This window comes from Leopardus geoffroyi, chromosome D4 (genome assembly GCF_018350155.1).
Source record: "Leopardus geoffroyi isolate Oge1 chromosome D4, O.geoffroyi_Oge1_pat1.0, whole genome shotgun sequence".
NCBI lineage: Eukaryota > Metazoa > Chordata > Mammalia > Carnivora > Felidae > Leopardus > Leopardus geoffroyi.
The window spans coordinates 75,037,313-75,057,799 of NC_059342.1; the positions used below are offsets into that span (position 1 = coordinate 75,037,313).

At 48.4% G+C, this 20,487-nt stretch overlaps 1 protein-coding gene and 1 long non-coding RNA gene across 14 annotated transcripts in view; one reads left to right on the forward strand and one right to left on the reverse strand.

Moving 5' to 3' along the window:
• The window catches only part of LOC123593344, a 131,206-nt gene that overhangs the window by 109,846 nt on the left and 873 nt on the right, over positions 1-20,487 (forward strand). The window contains exons 1-3 of one of the 3 annotated variants that reach the window (XR_006710273.1): positions 18,313-18,569; positions 19,209-19,413; positions 19,566-19,617. This is a non-coding gene — a long non-coding RNA (uncharacterized LOC123593344). Of the gene's footprint in view, positions 1-18,312; positions 18,570-19,208; positions 19,414-19,565; positions 20,244-20,487 lie in introns of those variants that run through there. The other 2 variants (XR_006710271.1, XR_006710272.1) reach the window with 2 other exon arrangements.
• The window catches only part of TNC (tenascin C), a 95,443-nt gene continuing 83,467 nt past the window's right edge, over positions 8,512-20,487 (reverse strand). For all 11 annotated transcript variants that reach the window (XM_045469033.1, XM_045469031.1, XM_045469034.1 and 8 more), the window contains 6 exons: positions 18,210-18,342; positions 16,403-16,554; positions 15,540-15,636; positions 14,152-14,313; positions 11,477-11,640; positions 8,512-9,251 (listed from right to left, as the gene is read on the reverse strand). In XM_045469033.1, coding sequence (XP_045324989.1) covers positions 9,141-9,251; positions 11,477-11,640; positions 14,152-14,313; positions 15,540-15,636; positions 16,403-16,554; positions 18,210-18,342 — 819 coding nt within the window. In that variant the 3' untranslated portion in view covers positions 8,512-9,140. The remainder of the gene's footprint in view (positions 9,252-11,476; positions 11,641-14,151; positions 14,314-15,539; positions 15,637-16,402; positions 16,555-18,209; positions 18,343-20,487) is intronic.

A 20,487-nucleotide genomic window follows, 5' to 3' on the forward strand; every position in this document is an offset into this window, starting at 1 on the left:
GTCACACTGCTAGTTCCATAGCCGAGCCAAAGCTTGAAGCCATCAATCGGTCCATTGATTCATTCACTGATTTAGCATAGTGCTGTCTTCCCCACCAGGTGCTGCCGATACAGAGTTCGCTAAGAAATGGTTCCTGCCTCCAACACACCCACCGGTTGGTCCTGCCTCCGTGTCTGGTGGTTTCAAGCCTTAGCATTAAAAACACGTATTACATGATGTACATGAAGTCACGTACATTCTACTTGAATGCTCTGGCATTCAGATTAAGCGGAAAGAAAGGGTTAAAGGATGAGTGATCCTGGAGGCTGAATGATAACATCATATCCCAGTTTACGCTTCAGATCTCCTTTCTAGAGATTGCCTCTTTGTGCAAGCCCCCTGTGACTTCCTAAGTAAAGTTAGAAAGTGGAATTTGACCCTGAACAATCTCTTGCAGGAAATATCCCAGTGTGTGTTAGGGGGGCCGGGGGGGACAGTGAAATTTTCTGCCTGTGGGTCATGGTTGGGGTTACAGGTTTCTTTTTCTGTAAGAAGCTTGCTTCCAAGAAACTCGTTAAACCTAGAATTTTTAAGAGAGTTAAGGTTTTGCCAACTGGCAAGTGTGGTTCCTTCTGCCCTGTGTTCCCTGGAGGAAGTGCTCTGTTTAATCAGAGGGACAGTCAACAGTGTGTTTATCTCCTGTCTCCCCAAGGGGCTGCCTTCTTCAAATAACATCTGTGTTTCCTGGTGTCTTAACTCTGTCATGATGCCCTTTCCTTTTGCTGCATTTGAGACCCAGGTTGGTGACTGGAGCAGAAGCATTTGGAAAGCTTGTATGCGGCAACTGACTGAGCCGGAGGGGCAGAATAAGTCCATTTTCGGGCTGGAAGGGACTTTATAACACTACTTTATTTAGTGTGTGAACCTTAAGACCTAGGACCTCTCCAGTACCAGGAGTTCACTGCTTCTCTGACGGCCTACTCGTTCCCTGGATGGTTTCGGTCATAAGTCCTTTTCTTATTTGGGTACTGTTTGCCCCATGTAGATTTCACCATGGGCTCCCAGTTTACCTTCTGTCACCCAATAGGATAAGCCTGCTTTCACTGTTCCATGAGAGGCCTGCAGAGATTCTGACGCGGAGATTACGTCCTTCCTCGTTATCCCATCTTTCTTGACGGACATGGTGTTTTCAGTTTTTTCACTATCTGATCGTCTAAGTAAGTACCATTCTAAGGATGACAAGTAGATTAATAAAACGTCTATTAACTGAGTGTAAGTGTCTCTCACACTGGGCCTGGTCGTGACCTCAGTGCCCTTCTTAGAACTTCCTGGCAGTTATATAAGTTGATGCCTTGATCGAGAAGTCTTAATTGTGCAGCGACTGGGTTCCAGCACTATGCACTGTGGATGTGGTGCTGGAGACGCAGGGGAACACAGGAAATAAGCCAGCCCTCGTGCAGTTTGTAGCCTGTCCTGGAGCCAGCCCCTTGTGGCACTCACTTGAAAGTTCTTTGCTGCCTTAGGACTGGGCTTTTGGGGAGAGATCGATGCTTTTACAAACTTAACTCTGATGCTCCCCTGAAGGGGGCCCAGGGGGAGTGCGGTCCTAAGCCTTGGCTGAGCTGGGTGTGCTGTGTAGACCAAACCCCTTTCACATACCTGAGGCCTGCTCCCCCCCCCTCCTCTGCTAACTGCCTAGAAGGACTTGATTGTCAGGAAATACATATACTTCTTTTTGGAGAAATTCTTGAACCCACAACTAGGTGACTTTATGGTGCTTCTACCGTACCTGGAAAATTATCTCTGTCTCTCTGTCTCTGCCTCTCTCTCTCTGTATCTGTCTCTTTCTCTCTGTCTCTCCTTCTCTCTGTACCTCTGCCTCTGTCTCACTCTCTGTGCCTGTTTGTCTTTCTCTCCTTCTCACTTCCCTTTTAAAGTTAATATATGTAAATAAAAGGCCTGAGAGGTCACTAATTTTGCTCACTTCCCATCCAGCTCTGAAAAACGATGGTTCTCAGTTGTGGTGTGGTGCAGTGGGAGGGCCTCGGTCCAAAATTGGGAGGCTTCTCTCTGAGGGACCACATGTGTGGAAAGCCCCTGAACAAATGACTTTGGTTGGACACACGCCATGCTCTGACTCTGAATTGACTGATATTTATGGTGCTTTTCTCTCTAAATGTCCTGCTGGATTTCTCCCTCCTTGGCTGTGAGACAATCTCAGCCACGGCCTTTCCCAGCTGAGGAGAGGTTGCTGCCTGGGGCTCTCGATAGAGCAATTCCTCTGCTGCTTCTTTAAACCACACCGTCAGGTTCTGACCTATTGTGGCAATGATGTGGGCAAGGAGGAACTGAATAGGAATCCATTCTGGTTGCATGACAGCTTTGGGAAAATCACTTCTCTGAGTTAGTTTCTGCTTAACATGACGATCTGGGGACAGAGTTGACGCTTAATGAAATAGAAAATAGGTCTGGTCACATGTTCAGTGAACACATAAGGACTGGGAGACCCTAGAATGGGCTCTATTTGAGGTGCTAGAGATACAACAGGGGAGCAAATACATATAAAGGGGAGCTCTGTTGTCACGGAGCTTAATTTCTCGAAATTATACACATAAACAAGGCAGCAGCATGTCAGGTGGAGACATGCTATGGAGAAAAATAAAGAGTGCCGGGGCCGGGCGGCCTTGTGTGCGTGGATTCGCACGTGCGGAGTGCACGTGCGTGTGTTTACACAGGGTGGTGAGGGAAAGTCTCATTGAGCAGACGGCTTTGGGAGGTTGCCCGAAGGAAGTGAGAAAGCGAGCCGTGTGTGTGCATGTGTGTGGTGCTGGGAATAGCATTCCAGGGGAAGGCTCAGAAGTGGGACAGTGCTGGGTTTGAAGAGCAGCAGAGAGGCCAATGCACCGAGATCTCCATGAGACAGGCATCGAGTTCTGAGAAGTGTCAAGGGACAGATCACTCAGGGCTTCAAGGGCTGTAACGGCTCAAGCTTTGCTGTAAGCCAGAAGGCAAGCTTGGAGGGTTTGGGGCAGTGGAATGAGATGGTTTGACTCAGCATTTTAAGAGGATCACTCTACACCTCTTTGGGGTGTAGACTGACACAAGGAGCCAAGCACTGGGGACACAGGGCCCTTGACGGCGTTTCCGGGGTTGCCCAAGCTGCACGGGGTAATCCAGAGGGATCGCCAGCTAAACCAGCCTTTTGAGGAGAAGAGAGTGTAAAACAATAGCGACAACAACGTGTTCCCATTTCCAGAAGGGCCTCACTCTGTGCTGGACAGTTAAGCGGTCGGGAAGGAGAAGACACGTGGCTGAGGGGCCACGGACAAGCCAGAGGAGCCACCATAGGGCAGCAGAAGATGTGTGAGCTCACCCTTCACTACCAACAATAAGGGAGCAGTAATGGGGGTTGCGGGGGAGTAAGTCAGTGATGACACGTCACTGCAATGGGGCCATTACACATGCCGGAGAAGAGTGGTGGTCTTTACAGAATCCAAGTGGGGACTGGACACGTGGGCCAGAAGCCCTCCCTCCCTGACCCCCGGGAATGTACCCCCCCCACCCTGGTGTACATTTGCAAGAAGGCTTGTGGTTGTTGACATAAGGCTTGTGCAGCCAAAGGGGAGACCAGAACAGCAGAGGCAGCCTGCCATGACCCTGCTGCCCCCTCAGCAGGGTTTGAACCTCTCATGGAGCAGGGGATTGGAGTGAAGGCAGAGAAGGGGTTTTCCTGGAGGTTTCTATGAGCCTGGGAGCCCAGGTGGCATCACTGCAGCCACGTGAACACCTGGGGAGGGGGGCGGGGAGTGCTTCCTTTAGTGCCCTCAGAAAGCCGGGGGAGCCTGCCATCTGCTGGCTGACTTGAGTATTGTATCCCGCTTCTCAGCTTCAGACAACTATCAACTTTAGAGAGAAATGTGTATTGACATTTTCTCCAGGCCAGGTGCTGTCCATTTCTCTCTTTTATTTTTTATTTTATTTTATTTTTTTTTTTCAACGTTTATTTATTTTTGGGACAGGGAGAGACAGAGCATGAACGGGGGAGGGGCAGAGAGAGAGAGAGACACAGAATCGGAAACAGGCTCCAGGCTCCGAGCCATCAGCCCAGAGCCCGACGCGGGGCTCGAACTCACGGACCGCGAGATCGTGACCCGGCTGAAGTCGGACGCCCAACCGACTGCGCCACCCAGGCGCCCCCATTTCTCTCTTTTAAATCATCACACTTTCTCCAGGGTATGTCTTCTTCACTCCAATTTTTAGGGCCACTTGGAAAAATTAAGCGACTGGGCCAAGATCATTCAGTAATTGGAAGACGGATGCCAGCTCAGCTCTGACTGCAAAGACGATTACTTTAGAGAAGCTATGATCACGTTGGCTTTGTAAACTGTAAAGTGTTATGAGGGAACTGTCTCATGGCAGGTGTTCCTTGTGTACCGAATGGAAGAATGGATAAAGGAATCAGTATGCCAATAGATGCTCTTCAAGGCCTAAGGGGTCAGAAGACCTAGGATTCAGTCCTTGCTCTGGCACTCTGAACCTTGGAGAAGTCATCTCATGGCTCTGAAACAGCTTCACCCGCAGTTGCAAGCATTGGGCTAACACGGGAACTACTCGTTTTGACTGTGTGTGTGTGTGTGTGTGTGTGTGTGTGTGTTTCTTTCCGTAACACATTGAGATCTATTTTCCAGTCTTGGCGAGACTGGAGTGATTTTCAAGAGGAGAGCCTTTTCCTGCTTCCTTTCTGAACTTTAAATTCATTTGTGTGGCTGGTCCTGGAGGGAGGTGGGCGGGGGAGTGAGCCCTCTGCTGGCCACTGGCATAGAGCATCCGCCCAAATCCTGGCAGGGGACACCTGTGAGTTCTTCTAACACCCCACTGAGGCCAGAGGACATAGCCTGAGCAAATGCCTTTCTAGTAAGGGAGTGGGACTTCTAAAGAGCGACCCTGATTTTGTCACTCCTGCCCTAAACACTGTCGGCAACTCTCAGTTGCACTCACAGGACACAAAGCCCCCAGGGCAAGGCCCAGCCATCACCTTCACCCTTTGCAATTCAGCCACAGACAGAGTCCCCTTGGCATCAATCCTTCCTCATTCCAACCACAGTAACCCCCAGGGACCCTCCCTGATTCCCCCACCCCCGCCCCCCATCCAGAGTTGGAGGAGAGATGCCTAGCACTCTGGGACCCTACAGCCCTCCTGGTTCCTGAGGTTAGTGGGACCTCGACTCCAGCTCTGCACACCCCTAATGAGACAATGGAGCCACATCTGGAAGAGACCTGCAGGAACTGAAAGCTGTTCAGGAACTAGGTGTGGACGTGGAGTAGCTCTCTGGGCCCCCACGTCCCTGTGGGTTTTACCTTCTAAATGTCTCTCACACCATATGCCCCGTCCCCATGGCACCACTACGCAGCCCCTGCAGCGCCTCCCCTCTCCCACCTCTCTGCCCAAGTTGAAACTGCAACAAAAAGATGGTTTAAAGAAAAGATACGATCATAATCATCCCCTGCTAAAAATTCCTTAGCAGCTTCCTATTGCATTTAGGAAAAAGATCAAAATCCTTATTCTGGACCAAAAGAACCTGCGGGACCAGATTCTTGCAGCTGCCTCTGTCTTTTTTCTGCATGGCCTGGCTGCCTCAGGGCCTCTAGAGGTACTCTGTCCTCTGCCTCCCCTGCCTTCTTAACTGGTTAAGTCCTACTTATTGTTTAGGTGACGATTCAGAAGCCCTTCTTCTGGGAAGCCTTCCTGCTCAGGTCCTCGTAGAAGTTCTCATAGTGTCTCAGATTTACTTCTAAAACATGCAATTATAGATTCACTCAGTTTGCAATTATACATTCACTTGTCTGATATGGTGGCTGTTGCCAGCCTCCCCCTGGCATGGAAGCCTCACAAGGCCAGGGCCCGTGGTTATTTTCTTCACTTAGTGCTGCTCGTATAGGCCGTATTCAGTACTGACTATTAAATGAAAAGGGAAAAGAGAAATCTTGGAACAAGAGAACCAATCAGCACAGCCCACAGGGACCCCCCCATACCTGGAGTTGGCCAGGAATAGTGGAAAGGAGAGTGGCGTGGGAGGGCCAAGCTGAGAAAGGGAGAAGGTGGGATCGATTGTCCCAAAGGATGGTGATTTGTGGATGGACTCTGTGGTAGCATTGGAGAAGCCAGCCTCATAGGCTCTTTGCTTTTAATTCCTTGTTCAAGGTTAGAAGTCCCTCTGCAGATATACAATGGGCAAAGCTCATGTTATGTGTCCTGGCTCCCACAGGGAGGAGGGAAGAGTATCTTCTTCTGTGGCTTCCATGGTGGGAGGCACGAGTAGAAATAATGGTGTAAGGCAAGCAGGCAGCTGTAACAGTGGTGCCCAGGATCCCGGAGTGTGGCCATGTCTGTCAGGGTCCCTGGGAGAGGCAGAAGTTGAGGGACTGTCTCTAAAGGTGTGGGCAACGTGGAGGAGAGCCACTAGGGCTAACACAGTTCCCAGGTCTCGAGAAGCTGAGGTGCAGAGACCATCCTTAGGCCCGAAGGGGCATGTGGGGGAGTAGTTATCCAAAACCTGGGATGCTGAGTGGAGATGGGCGATGGACTGGCATTGTGCCTCTGTTAGGATGCAAAGAGTCACCCCCCTGTGATGCTATAGGGATGGGGCTGGAAAAGAAGTACCCTGACCCCCTAACTGCCCAGTCTCCTGCCTTCAGTGTCCCAACACTTCCCATTTTGATCTCACCAGAAACCTGAGATATCATTCATGCAGGATGGCTTCGAAGGGTATAAGCTGGGAAAAGGGAGGGGAGCAGACAGAGGAAGGGCAAAGGGAAGACCAGACTCCTTGGAAATTCATTCTCAGTGGGGAGGCAGAAGTGGGCTTGGACTTTGAGGGTGGACTAGAATTTCAGGAGACCTTTTGAGATGGAGGAGGTGGCTGGAACAAAGCCAGAGTCACCGACTGAAGGACGTGGTTGAGGCATGGTGAGCTCAAGCTTTGACTAGTATGTGGGCAGTCTGAAACCGACTATGCAGCATTGAGTGTCTTGGCCTTCCCATCCCCACATGGGGGTATCTACCATCTTCCCAGGGCCAAGGTCAAGGACTCCCATGTGGTGGGGATTCTTCACCAACCGGAATTTGATTCTGGTGTGGCTTCTGGGAAGTACCTTATCAGCTTAGTTACATCTGTATTTGGGGGAGGGGCTAGGACTGGGGCTCAGAGCCTCCCAAGGGAGCAGTCAACAGAGGGTTAAGCCTCCCTCTTAAGGCTTGATTGTTATAGGGAGCCCGTTTGTTGGGGTTTACACAGCAAGGCAAGCGTTGCTATGGCAGAATTGCAGGCAACAACTCTTATGATCGGGAACTTCCAGTTGTGTATATAACACGATGGCATTTATTAAAGCAAGATAAACTCAGCAGCAAAGGATCTGGCCTGAGCCATGAATTCTTCTCATCCTCGCATCTGAGCCATCACATTCCATTTGAATGAGGCCTATCAGCCCAAAGGTTTTCATTAAATAAGTCCATTTGCTGAAAATCTCTGAGAGAATCAACTGGGAGTTGCTCCCCACCCCCCCCAACTCACCATGTTTTAAAAGACAAATGTGTAACGTGTGGTTCTGACTCGATATTTGCCAAGTACAAACAGATCTGCTGTGCTGGGCAATGAGTTCCCTCCACCACGAGATGCATTCAGGCCGAGGCTGGGGGACACCGGACTCTGATTGGGGGAGAAGGAGGTATTCCTAACAGACATTCTTTCTAGTTCTAAGACCTCAGGGTTGTAGGAAGGATCCACCTGAACTTCCCCACCCTCAATCATTCTGTAACGTGTACCCATAGCACGCATTTCCTCGGGGAAGGAGGGATGTTCACCGGGGTCCTGAGTGAGGGCAAGAACTTTGAGACCTGAGTTGAAATCCTAGTTCTATGATTAAGCGGGTAGGTAGCCATGGGCAAGTCGTTACACTTCTGTGCACCCTGTCATAAAACAGTGATAGCAGAGACAGCTAACACTTAGTGGCATTTAATATACACCAGGCACCATGGTAGGGCCTCATCTGGATGATATCATTTATTTTTTCGTAGAAATGCTATGGAGAAGTGTGAGCAACCGTACTTTACTCATTAAGAAACTGAGACACAAAGAGGTAAGGGAACTAGGGGATGGTGCAGCCAAGGTGTGAACGCAGGCTGTCTGCCTTTGGGCATCTTGATCCTTGCTAGATAACAGTTGTCACCTCATCTATATCATGGAAGTTTTAGCAGGCTACCTTAGATGGTGGGTATAAGAGAGCCTCTGTGAGAGCACAAACCATTAGTCTTGAAAATGTTGAGTAAGAGGCTGAATCTTAAGTGGCGACCTTTTCCCAACCTCGCTCAACTTTGTTCAAAAAGGTGCTTTCCTCTCCCCCAGCCTGTAGCCTCCCACCTTTCCTTCTTCCTCTCTGACTTGACCACCATCCCTCTTCACCTTTCCTCCGTCTGTTCAAATATGGCTTTAGTGGAATTCAGGCTCAACAACGAAGGGCAAAACAACAGCCAAATTTAAAAGTACTTGTGCTTTTATTAAAAAAAAAAAAAAAATACAATCAGGTACTGTCCAGATGTGTTTTGGAAAGGAAGATCTCTTTAAAAATCCTTAGTTTTCATCATCATTATTATTATATTAATCATATTAATCATATCCTTAAAATCAAAACAGTATTGCTTTTCTGGGTTTTGCTGTATGAAATGTAAAAAAAAAATTGGGGACGGCCTCCAATGACACACACTGAATCGTTGCGGACAAAAATAATGATAATTAATTATACAGCTTTGTGTAAAATACAGCTGGTTCTAACACCGACTACCACTGTACAGCCTACCCCTCTCCCATTCCCAGAGCCACCCAAGAGAAGGACAACCACTGTGATGCTGTCACTGGAAATTTTTTTGCTGATTCAAACAACAAAACAGAAACCTGTGGAGATCATTGTCTTTGGTGCGAAGGAAATACTCGCAGGGTAGGTGAGGCGGGTGCTTCCGCCATTGGCCCCGATGATCCATGGTCAACTTTGACTCCTGACAAATACCCGGGTGTGGCTTGATGGTTGGAGTGGTTGTGTTGATACTTTGGTAAAATTTGCTTCTTTCTCTGGGCCCTACTCCTCTCTCACCCAGTTGTCCCTGGAACTTACGCCCGTTTGCGCCTGCCTTCAAGGTTTCGGAAATTGCTGGGTCTCAACTTCATCTCAGCAAACTGGATTGAATATTCGTGGCCCTTCCAGTGGAACCAGTTAACACCCTGTAAAAGAGAGGAGACCTCCAGATGGGTTTCCAATAGGCAAGGTGTTCATTGATCATTGCTGCTTAGTTGACGGAACAAAAGGAGCTCTGTTTCAACCTGATCATGTGGTAGTTCATAGCTGTCTCTTGCCTATCTGTCTATTGGTCTGTGTAGTGAAAACTTAAAAGGAGTTGGCTGAATCTGACTCAGTTTTTAAAATTTTAGTCAGAAGTCACTGGCATTGGCATTGAGCTTTGAGCTGCCATTGTGAAACAAAATGGTGGCTGATGAGACTTCCCATGGGTAGGAATAGACGCTGGAGGAATTCAGGTCGTGATTGGAAGTTACAGAATTGAGTAGCTATATGCAGGGGAGTCTCTAATTCACGGGATTCTCATGGAGTATTTTAATAAGGGTTTGTATGGAATGGCAGAAAGAGCACAGGTGGAACACAAATTGTACAACCTGACATAGAGAGTTCAACCTCAACGCTCTTACTTACATACAGAGTTCAAGCTCAGGGCTCTTACTTGAGGCATAAGTGGTCTTAAACAAATCATCAAAACTTTCCGGGACTCAGTTTCACTATCTTTTTTTTTTTTTCCTCTTAGGGTCTGATAGTGCCAACCTTGAAAGGGTGCTATGAAAATTAAATGAACTTGTAAAGGAGTGATTATAGTACCAGGCACATTGCAGGTGCGAAGTAAATATTACCTCCCTAATCTCCACTAGGGAGAAATATCCTTGGAAATTTGGCCAAAGATTTTTCTTTCTCAAGAAAAGATTATATTTGTGTCTGGGCCTCCTAATTCCATGTTTGACTCTTCCATACAGTCTACAGATGGTAGAGTCTGCCCTCTTCCCACTAGGGGAGGGATGTCTGCTTCTGGGAGTGCTCCTGTGAGGCCACCACCGCATTCTCTGACTCCTCTTCTCTCTTTTTTTTTTTTTTAAATTTAAATTTACTTTTGTTTTTTTATTCTCAAGTTAGTTAACACACAGAGTAGTCTTGGCTTCAGGAGTAAAACCCAGTGATTCATCTCTTATGTGTGACACCCAGTGCTCATCCGAAGGGTGCCCTCCTTAATGCCCATCCTCCATTTAACACCCCCTCCACCCCATCAGCCCTCAAGTTTGTCCTCTGTATTTAAGAGTCTCTTATGGTTTGCCTCCCTCTCTGTTTTTATCTTATTTTTCCTTCCCTTAGGTCACTCAGGGAAAGACAGATATCATCTGATTTCACTCATATGTGGAATTTTAGAAACTTAACAGATGACCCCTCTTCTCTTTAAGCTACGTAGGGCTGTGAGGGGACATGGAAAAGTTCATGGCTGGTACAATGAAGCAAAAAAAAAAAAAAAAAAAAAATTGAGACACTATGTGATTCTAAGTTTTTGGCATTCACTGTATCAGGCAGTGTCTGAATCTGACAGGGAGGTAACATTTGGGAAAGGCTGGCTCTCCCCATGGGCGAATGCGTCTGTGAGTACCCAGTCATGGTAAAGCACTGCTGCCTGATAGCTTGGGCTTTGCGCTGCCCTTCCTCTGCCCTCCTGCTTCCCTCTGACGGAGGCGCAGAGCTGGAAATGAGCCCTCCTCATTCTATCCTGGAGACTGAGGCCACAGAGGGACAGTGACATCACAGAGTCCACGCAGCTGCCAGAGCTGGGGCAGGACTCGCATAACTCCTTCGTGGCCCTTTTCCGTCAGTTCGTTCTTCTTCCAACAGTAGATGGGAAAGAAAGGTTTTCTTTAGGGCAGGCAGCTTTTGGGTTGTTTCCCACCCCCCGCTCCTCCAGAAGGATTTTGTATTGTCCTGGTGGTAGGGGACAAAGAAATAAAGGTGGTGGAAAAAGGCTCCTATGGAAGCATCCTTGAGGCAACATGAGAAGGTGGAAAGAGCACCCTGCTTTCACCCCTGCTTCACCTAGACAGCCTGCATTTTATCTGCTTTCCTTCTGGGCCACAGACCAAGGTTTTGTCTGAGGAGAACACTCTGTGTTTGGAATCCACATGACTGGTGGTTGTCCCGGGATCTTCATGGGTTAACGTGGACTGCTTCTAGGATTTCACCTGACCCGCAGTGTCCCTGAGGTTTCTCCCTGCTGGGGACAGAGGTGCCACCATTTCCCGGAGGTTGCTGCCCCCTCCCAGTCTCAGCCAGAACTGAGGGGCTGGGGTGCCTGCCTGTCACCCCCAACCGGCTTCCCAAGCCCTGCCCCAGGCACTCGCGGTTTACTCACCTGACTGTGGTTGTTGTCCCCATATCTCCCCATCAGGTTGACACGGTGACAGTTCTTGTACCAGAAAGCCCCCTTGTAGGACAGGGCACAGTTGGTAATGGCTGAGTCCGTGTCCTTGTCATAGGTGGAGAAGGATCTGCCGTTGTGGTAAGCCATGGAGTCACCTGCAGAGAGAAAACAGTGGATCTGAGGAATCCCAGCTGGAGTGTCCCTGTGGGCTCCGAAGGGCAGAACCAGGGTGGCCACTCAAAGGGCCTGGGGTGGCCTGGCCTTAAAACACTGGACCTGGGATTAGGGTCAAACACGGGGCTGGAGGGGACATGAGGGCTCACTCTGAGGGCTCGCTTCTCCTAGAAGCAGCATAATGTGGTAGAAAGAAGGTTGTGGGTGGCTTTGGAGGGTCCAGCTTCAAGTCCTGTCCCTTTCATTCCCTAGTGTGATCATGCACACGTCAAGCCTCTTACTAAGCCTCAGTGTTCTCTTCTATAAAATGGAGCTAGCACATTGATTCTATCCACCTCAGGGTGCTGTTTGGACAATGGATATGAAGGTATATGCTGAATGGGTAGAGTAGTATGTATAATGGCTGTGATTGTTGTGACTTCTGTCACTGTTTTGTATTCCTTTACATAACGGAGCTCAGAGAGTAAGGTGAGAAACCTATATTTAATAATGGTGCACTCCCCCCAGCAAATACAAGTAGTTATTGCCACCCTGGTAATCAAACCCTTTACATATCAGATGCCACCAAATAGTGTGTGTATCGTACAGTTATTTTTCACTATTTGTGGGGCCAATGTTCCCTGATCTTAGACAAGATGCCCATTTGTACGTAGCACTATGTAGGGATCCAGTTTGTCATTTAATATATTGCATTTTAGGGACGTTTAAGTGCCATTTCTTTCTGTGTCCCTGCACTTCCAGCTCTGGCCAACACAGCGCACAAACATATCAAGACAGTGAAACATTTTACCCTGATATCTTGAAGCAAAGTACAAAGGGTCTCGGAGGCCTTTTTAATGAGGAAGCTACCAGGAGCAGGTGGGTAGGGTAGAAACAAGACGACCTCCTGTGGAGGGCCGGCTGCCATGAGAGGAGGTGGCTTTACCAGGGTCACCTTAGTGAAGGGGTTCTGGAAATGCAGGGAGAGATGGGTGGAGGTCGCATTCCTGCTGCTTAGTGGCTTTGCTTTGCCCAGTGACAATATCCTTCTTGCCTGAAGCCACTTCACTCAGAGAGACATTTATTGCCAGGTAATAAAAGGCCAGGAAGGAAAACAATTTTGGCCCGTGGGCCTCTCTCCCTTCACTACCACCAGACTGATCTCAGAAGAGTTTGCTCTCTCCTTAGATCCAACCTGGCTCTTAGCAAATTTTTACCTGGAGACCCTTCCCATTATGGATGTTTCCCCGTGGGGCTCAGAGAGGTTGGAAACATAGCATAGCTCTGTCTTTTGTGTTTTCATAGATGTAACTGGACACCACCCCAAAGCAGGTAAGGGTGCTACCGGGGGTTCCTGCCAGCAGACCCCATCCCTCCTCGTTACCAAGCACACTCGTCCGCAGCCAGGCCTGCCCCCCTGGGTACACCTTCTACAAGCTGCTTCACCCCAGGTCAAATCGCCCAACTTTTCTGGGCCTCAGTTTCTTCATCTGTGTAACAGCAACATCTTCCTGGAGGAGTTTCTGTGAGAACTGAGGAGGGGTGATGCATGTGGAATATCTGTAGAAGATGCTACCTAGTGGCCTGGATGCGTGTTGCCTCTTTAATTTCTCCTCTACCATAGAGCCAGAAAAACCACACCAAGGCCATTTCAAGTCCATGAAATCTTCAAGATCTGAGCTAGGTTTTGTACCAGAAAGGGAATGAAAGGGCCACTTGAAAGTCAGTGAGCTGGGGCGCCTGGGTAGCTCAGTTAGTTGGGTGACAAACTCTTGATTTCGGGTCAGGTCATGATTTCGAGGTTCGTAGGATCAAGTGCCATGTCGGGCTCTGTGCTGACAGTGCAGAGCCCGCTTGGAATTCTCTCTCCCTCTCTCTCTGCCCCTCCCCTACTTGCGTTCTCTGTCTCTGTCTCTCTCTCAAAATAAATAAACGTTAAAAAAAAAAAAAGGCAGTGAGCTTCTGGTCATGAAGGTGTGCAGGCTGAGGCTGGATGACCACGTGGCAAGGATGTCTTAGAAAAGATTCAAGCAGTTAGTGATGGAGAGGATTGTCTGCTACTCAGAGTGTGGTCCGCAGACCAGCAGCATCCCCAAACAGTGGCATCACCAGGGAATCTGTATGAAATGCAGAATCTTGGGGATGTCGGCCCCTGCACTTTAACAGGGTCCCCTGGGGTCATATGTGCACAATAAATTTAGATGTACTGGATTAGATGAGTATTTAGGCCTCCAGGAGACTGTTTTTCTGTCCACCTAAAACTGCTATCTAGAAATGGGTATGAAAAAGACATATTTTCTGGTTCCCAACCTACTCTGTTCTGGTGACTAAAATATCTAGCCAGCTCTGTTCAGCTGACGTTCTGGATTAGTACCTAATAAGGATTCAAGTATTTTGTTGATCTGATAAGTGGATGGATTAATGAAGCAAGGAGTGATGAGGAAATTAGCTGAAAACACGAGGAAGGCTTTTTGTGGTTCCAGAGACCGGAAGTGTGGCTACCCCATACCTACCCGCGGTCCCGCTGTACCCTTCCACTTTCAGCTTGTAGCGAGTCTTGGCATCTCCCACGCTGAACCTGTCGTAGACGGCGTAGGCGGTCTTCCCGTGGTCGCGGAGGTCCACCCGGAGCTCGTACTGCCCTTGGGCTGTGATTTTGTGTAGATTGTCCAGCCCTGTGGAGGACAGGCAAGGGTTACAGAGGCAGCACGAGTGACCGAGGCCATTGTTTCTACTCCATCCACCCCATAGGCGCAGCAAGTTAGGCTCTTGAAAGAGGCTGGTGTCACATAAACCTGGGCTTGCGGTTTGGTCCACTCCTCACTGGCACAATACTGGGCAAAATACAGGATGTTTCTGAGCCTTGGGTAAAATTGGGTTGACATCTTTGCCCTGCCAACTTCCTAGGGCATTGTGAAGATCAAAGTGGAGGTGCCTGGGTGGCTCCGTGGATGAAGAGTAGGACTCTTGATCTCGGCTCATGGTTCGTGAGATCAAGTCCTGCATCCCGCTCTGAGCGGACAGCGTAAAGCCTGCTTGGGATTCTATCTCTCCCTCTCTCTCTGCCCCTTCTCCCCTTCTCCCTCTCTCAAAATAAATAAATAAACATTTAAAAAAAGGATCAAAGGAGATAAGGTGGAGAAAGCACCTTTTCAACTCCCAAGCTTCTTGCAAGAGAGAGGCAATGGTTGCCAGCCGGACAGACATGCTGGGGCCCTGGGCACCAGAGCGCAGAACAGTGTCCTCTATGGGGAGATTGTCTGCAAGTGCGAGCTGCATGTGCGGATGGATGGACGGATGGATGGATGGATGGGTGAATGGATGATGGCATTGTGGTATTGGTCTGGGGGAATTTCAAGAGGCCACTCAACTGCTTATTGGCTAGATTCCCGCGGGCACACAGCTTCATCTCTCTCTCCCACGCGCAAAGTGGGGATTTTGAACCTTGCATGAGTGCCACGAGGCTCAAGGGTAGACCAGAGTTTTATTTTATTTTGTTTATTTATTTATTTTGAGAGAGAGAGAGAGTGTGTGTGAGAGAGCACGAGTGGGGGAGGGGCGGAGAGAAAGGGAGAGAGAGAAAATCCCATGCAGGCTCCACATTCTGAGCTGAGCCTGATGAAGGGCTTGATCTTATGACCGATCCTGAGATCATGACCTGAGCCAAAATCAAGAGTCAGACACTCACCTCACTGATCCACCCAGGTGCTTCAACCAGAATTTTATTTTTAAGGACCTAGAGAATTTAACGTCTTTTCCATTGAAGATTTGCAATTCTGCGTCTACTACCACAGCCACTGTTTCCTCCTAGTTTCCTTCTCTCCCATGGGTTGCTGTTAGGACAAATGACAAGGAGGGCAGAAATGGGCAGTTGGGACACCAACATGCAGGGCTGCATTACCAAGCCAGAATTCTTCTCTGCGGTCCCCAAACCCAGCAGCGTAGGCTTTCCAGTTGCGATAGAAATCCTCACGTCCATTCTTGCGTCTCAGGAACACCTATAACATAACCAAGGAATCAGGGTGCGCTTTAGCTATTGAAAGAAAGGGAAGGAATCTTTCTGAGAGGAAGAACATCAGACTGGGAAAAGCATCCATCCCCAGCTCTGTGCGAAACTGATTTGCTGTGTAACTCTGGGCAGGCCACCTCCACCTGAAAAACAGGGATTAAAAATACCACCTAGCTTTGGGTGATAACGATGTGTCAGGGCAGAGGTTCTAAATGCACCCTCTGGTGTAGGATGTTGCTGGTGGGGGAGGCCATGCATGTGGGGACAGGGGTATATGGGCACTCTCTTCGCTCTATGCTCACTTTGGCTGTGAACCTAAAACTGCTCTGAAAAACAAAGTTTATGAATTAAAAAAAATACTACCCAGCTCGAACAGTAATGGAATTGCAAATAATTCATGTGAAACTCTTAGCACAGTGCCTGGTGGTTAGCAAATGCTAATTAATCCACATGATAGGCTCCATGATCACTGTCATTCTTATGCATCACAGAGCTGTTTGAGGATCAGATGAGATAAATTACAAGAAAATTATTTTCTCGTTTTTTTTTAATCCTCCGTTTCTTTCCCATTCCTTTGTTTAAGAGATAGTTCCTGAGTGTCTCTGTGTGACAGGCACTGTCTTGCAAAACCTCATGCACATTTGGTGTCTGAGTGCATGGGGAGGACTTCCCCCTCCCCCTCTCCCACCCCTGCTGAGCCCTCTGCCCCCAAGCTCTGTGACGAGGACTCTGGAGCCTGTTTCGGTGATACTCACGATCCATCCACCCCCATCAGAGGTCATGTCACAGAAGACTTCCAGAGCCTGGGCCTTATCACCATTCAGATAAATGGTGTAGAGGCCAGAGGTCGTGTCTCCATTCAGCATTGCTTGGGAGCAGTCCTTGGGGAATGGGTACAGGAGTCCAACTGCAGGATAAGAAGGAAGAGTGGCCCTCTTAGAGAAGGAGGATTGGGTTAGGGGATTTCAAACTGCACCTCTACCGTGTATTAGCTAGATGTCTATGAGTAAGCAACTTAACCTCTCTGTGGCTCTGTTCTCTCATGTTCAAGATAAGGATAAAACCCATTTGGTGGGGATGCAATGAGGCTTTAGAGATTACGGATATAAGGGACCCATCTCAGTCTCTTATATTCATGGAAACCACCAATGATATCAGTGGGAGGAGAACTGAGCCCCTGTGAGGAGCGTGTATCGGGCTGACCTTGATCTACCTCAAGCAGCCAGGCAACACCTGATGAAGACCCAGGTCCTGGCCAGATGGCTGGGTCTTAGGCACCCACAGGTGGCTCACTGTGGATCAGGACACTCTATTGGGCATCTAATAATGATGCATCCCAATCTCTTCAGAGGATTTGGAAGCCAAAGACAAGGATTCTAGTCCTGAACTTACACTTCCTTGTCTTGGGACACTGGAGAAGTCATTTTACTGCCCTGAGCCCGGGAGTCTTAGAGGGACCAAACAAGAATGTCTGGGGAATTTCCAAGTGATGTGATGCAAAAAGAATAAAACTTGATAGACATGGACAATTTTGGAGCTGTGCTTAGCAGGTGGGATGGAGAACTGACGTTCACAGCAGTTCTTTTTTTCTGATCTGACCTCCTCCCTGTACTGCACCTTCACTGGAGGTTGTATCATTAGCTGTTTCCTTGTTTCTTTCCCGGCTCTGGTCTGGGAGCATCTTTAAAGCACACTCAAATTTCTATGCTCCCAGGACCCGGCATGAGATCTGGCAAAGAGATAACTTTCAATTTTGCACCTCCCTCAGTAGATGTGTGCAGATTGACTTGTGGCGAGTGTGAAGGGCCAGAGGCAGCACCGGAATGCACTCTGTGTACCCCACATCCAGGCCTTTCCAAAGGCTGACTCCCCCCTCCCTCAGGAAGGCATGTTTCCTCTTAATTCACCAATGAAATGCCTTGCATGTTCTCTATCTGCCGAAGATAGCCAGTGTCTGCGGTGTAGGGGTGGTTCTCTGGGCCTGGAACATCTGAGCCCAGATTAGACTCTAAGTCATGCTATAGCCTTGAGCAGGTCATTTTGTGTCTGGGAGCCTCTGCTACCCCAACAGAAAACTGGGCATGATAATCCTACCGTCTTGGTGGGAGGACTGCTTTTGATTTTGAATGTGGACAGGCTTTGTAAATGCTGACATGCTGAAGGAGAGAAAAAGGGACACAGCTTACGATGAGCTTTGACCATGGACCACACCCTGGGCTAGGAGATCAAGGTCCTTATGGGGAAGGGATGCTTATTGATCCCATTGTATAGATGAAGAAACTGAGGCTTATAAAATGACAGCAACTTTCCTAAGTCACACACGAGCAAGTGGTGGAGATAGGGATTGAATATAGATGTCTCCCTACTGGCCCTCCTTCCTTTTCATAATGAGGTCCTTAACTTCCTGTACCCACATCCATCAGGCTTTCAGGTAGTAGCAAGGCATTGATCCTTTTAAGGGGTTTGATGGAAAAATTTTCTCAGAGTCAGAGGAGAAGAGGAGGGTTGGTCTAGTCTCACAAAGTTTGACCTCAAGACTCAGATATACTCTGAGACTCTTACTCGTGGTAAAGATGGTCTGGACCAGCTTGCTCCTCAGGGGCCCATTCAATGCCTGGATCTTGGCTGTGTAGTGGGTGGATGGGCTCAGCTCTGCCAGGCTATAGGAGGTGGTTTCTGGACCCACAATGACTTCCTAAGGGCAGAAGAGAGAATATAATAGTTTTTGGCCACATAAATCATCAGTGTACAGATGATACATTCAATCATTCACCCATCATTTCTTCATTCAGAAGAATCCACTGAGTCTCACTCTGTGCCAGGCTCCATGCTTACTTCTGGGACATCAGAAATGGGGAGACTGAGGCATGAGAAAAGGTGCTGAAGCCAGAGGGGGTGAGCAAATGAAAATAATATGAGAAGGTAATGATTCATCTCAAACACACTTGATTTTGGGTGGTGGAGTGGTGGAAGAAGTGGGAAAAGACCAGATGCCAAAGGGCCTTAAATGCCAAGCTGTGGAAACTGAAGTTTATCATGATAAGCTGCAGATTCCCAAAAGGGCTTTTGAACAAATGAATGATGTGAACCCAGCTTAATTTGGTAGCAAGGTGAATCACGCAAAGGGCAAAAGGTTTAGAGACCAGTTATACCAGTGGCCCCTAATATGGCACTTTTTCATCCTCCTCTGGGAAACTTTAAAATAATATAACACCTGGGCTCCATCCCAGACTGACTGTGTCATAAGAGCCAGAAGTGGGGCTCTGCCGGGTGCATATTTAAGAAGCTCCTCAAATGATTCTCATGCAGTCAGTCTGGGGATCTCTTGAGTCGGGGGATGACTGCAGTAGTTCAGTAGGCATGGCACAATGAAAGTCTGAGCTGAGCTGGCATGTCTCTTTCCCAGGACAGAACTGTCCAGGAGAGGTGTACATCTGCCTCTGCTGTCAGACGTCTCCTAACTACCCCTGTAGGTTGTGATTTTGCTTACTGGGCTGCTGTCCAGAAGATATTAATTTCAGCTTTCAAGAGATCTTCTTCCTTTTCAAATCCTCTTTCTAGCTTCCAATGCCTGAGAATTCACCTTTTAGCAGATGACTTTGGTGTCTGGAATTGAAATTCAACCTACAACCTTCAACCTACGCTTCTGGCAAACCAAACTCATCAGTGCTGTCTACAACCTGCAAATACAGCCAACAAGGTGTAGGCAAAAATGAGGCAGTGTGGAGGTGCCTGGAAGGTTCTCTTGCACCATCGCACCAGGAAGGTGAGGTTATCCTGATTCTTCCAGATGGAGGGTGGGGGCTGAATTTCAAAGGAGCTGCAAGACTTGCTCTCTCCCCACGATTTGTTGGTGGCAGAAGACGGTCTTGCATTCTGTCTCCCAACATCCTGCCCAGGACTTTCCTCCTTCACCAGGTTGATTTTCTTGGGTGAAACATACAAACTCAGGGATTGGACATGCAGCAAAGTAAGTCAGTAAGTGGACACTAGTGACCTGGTGACCTTTGTGTGGTCCCCAGGTCTGGTCCCTGGGGAAGGATCAGGTGCAAAGCTGGGTTCATTGAATTACTTTGGCGATACAATTACCCCTCAGCTCTTCCGGCTGCTGTGCAAAGTGGCTTTCTATGCAGTCAGGGTAGATGGAAATGAGGCTCAGGACTTCAGGTAAACAAAGTCCTAGAAGGCCTGACTGGGAAGGGACTTTCAAGATTGGTGAGTCCAATGCATTCATTTCACATTATGTGAACACTGACACAAGGTTCTTATGTAAAGGACTGCCTCTATGAACACAGGGAGTTAGTTTGTTGTTATTCCAACTCAAAGAAGGGCCATGGTAGAGACTAGAAATGTGTGTTCACTTCTAGTTAAACATGGGAGATTGGATATGCCAGTTTAGTTCTATCTTCTTCTGAAACCCACTACAATGAGGGTAAAGGGATATAAAGTATAAGCCCACAAGGATGAGGTGGATGATAGAGGGGACAGATACAGGCATGCAATGTCAACAGGATCTTGACAGATGGGAAGGGGTGCCATGGAGTGACAAGTGAGGGGGCAGAGCTGAGAAAGCTGGGGCATAACTGACTAAGGGGGTGGGGCCAGTCAGAAGTGGGTTGATGAACACCACAGAGTCCAGCAAGTTCAGGAATGGAATGTGTACAAAAGCAAAGCTGCCTTTGAAGACTAGTGTGGGGCATGGCTGAACAAAGGTGTGTTTAAAAGCTTAAATAAGGAATAGATGCCAAGCTCTCCAACAGTCTAGAGGACTCCAAGCTCTCCAAGCTCTCTTCAACAGTCTAGAGGACTGTCCTTCCCAGTCTAGATGAAAGGCTGAGGT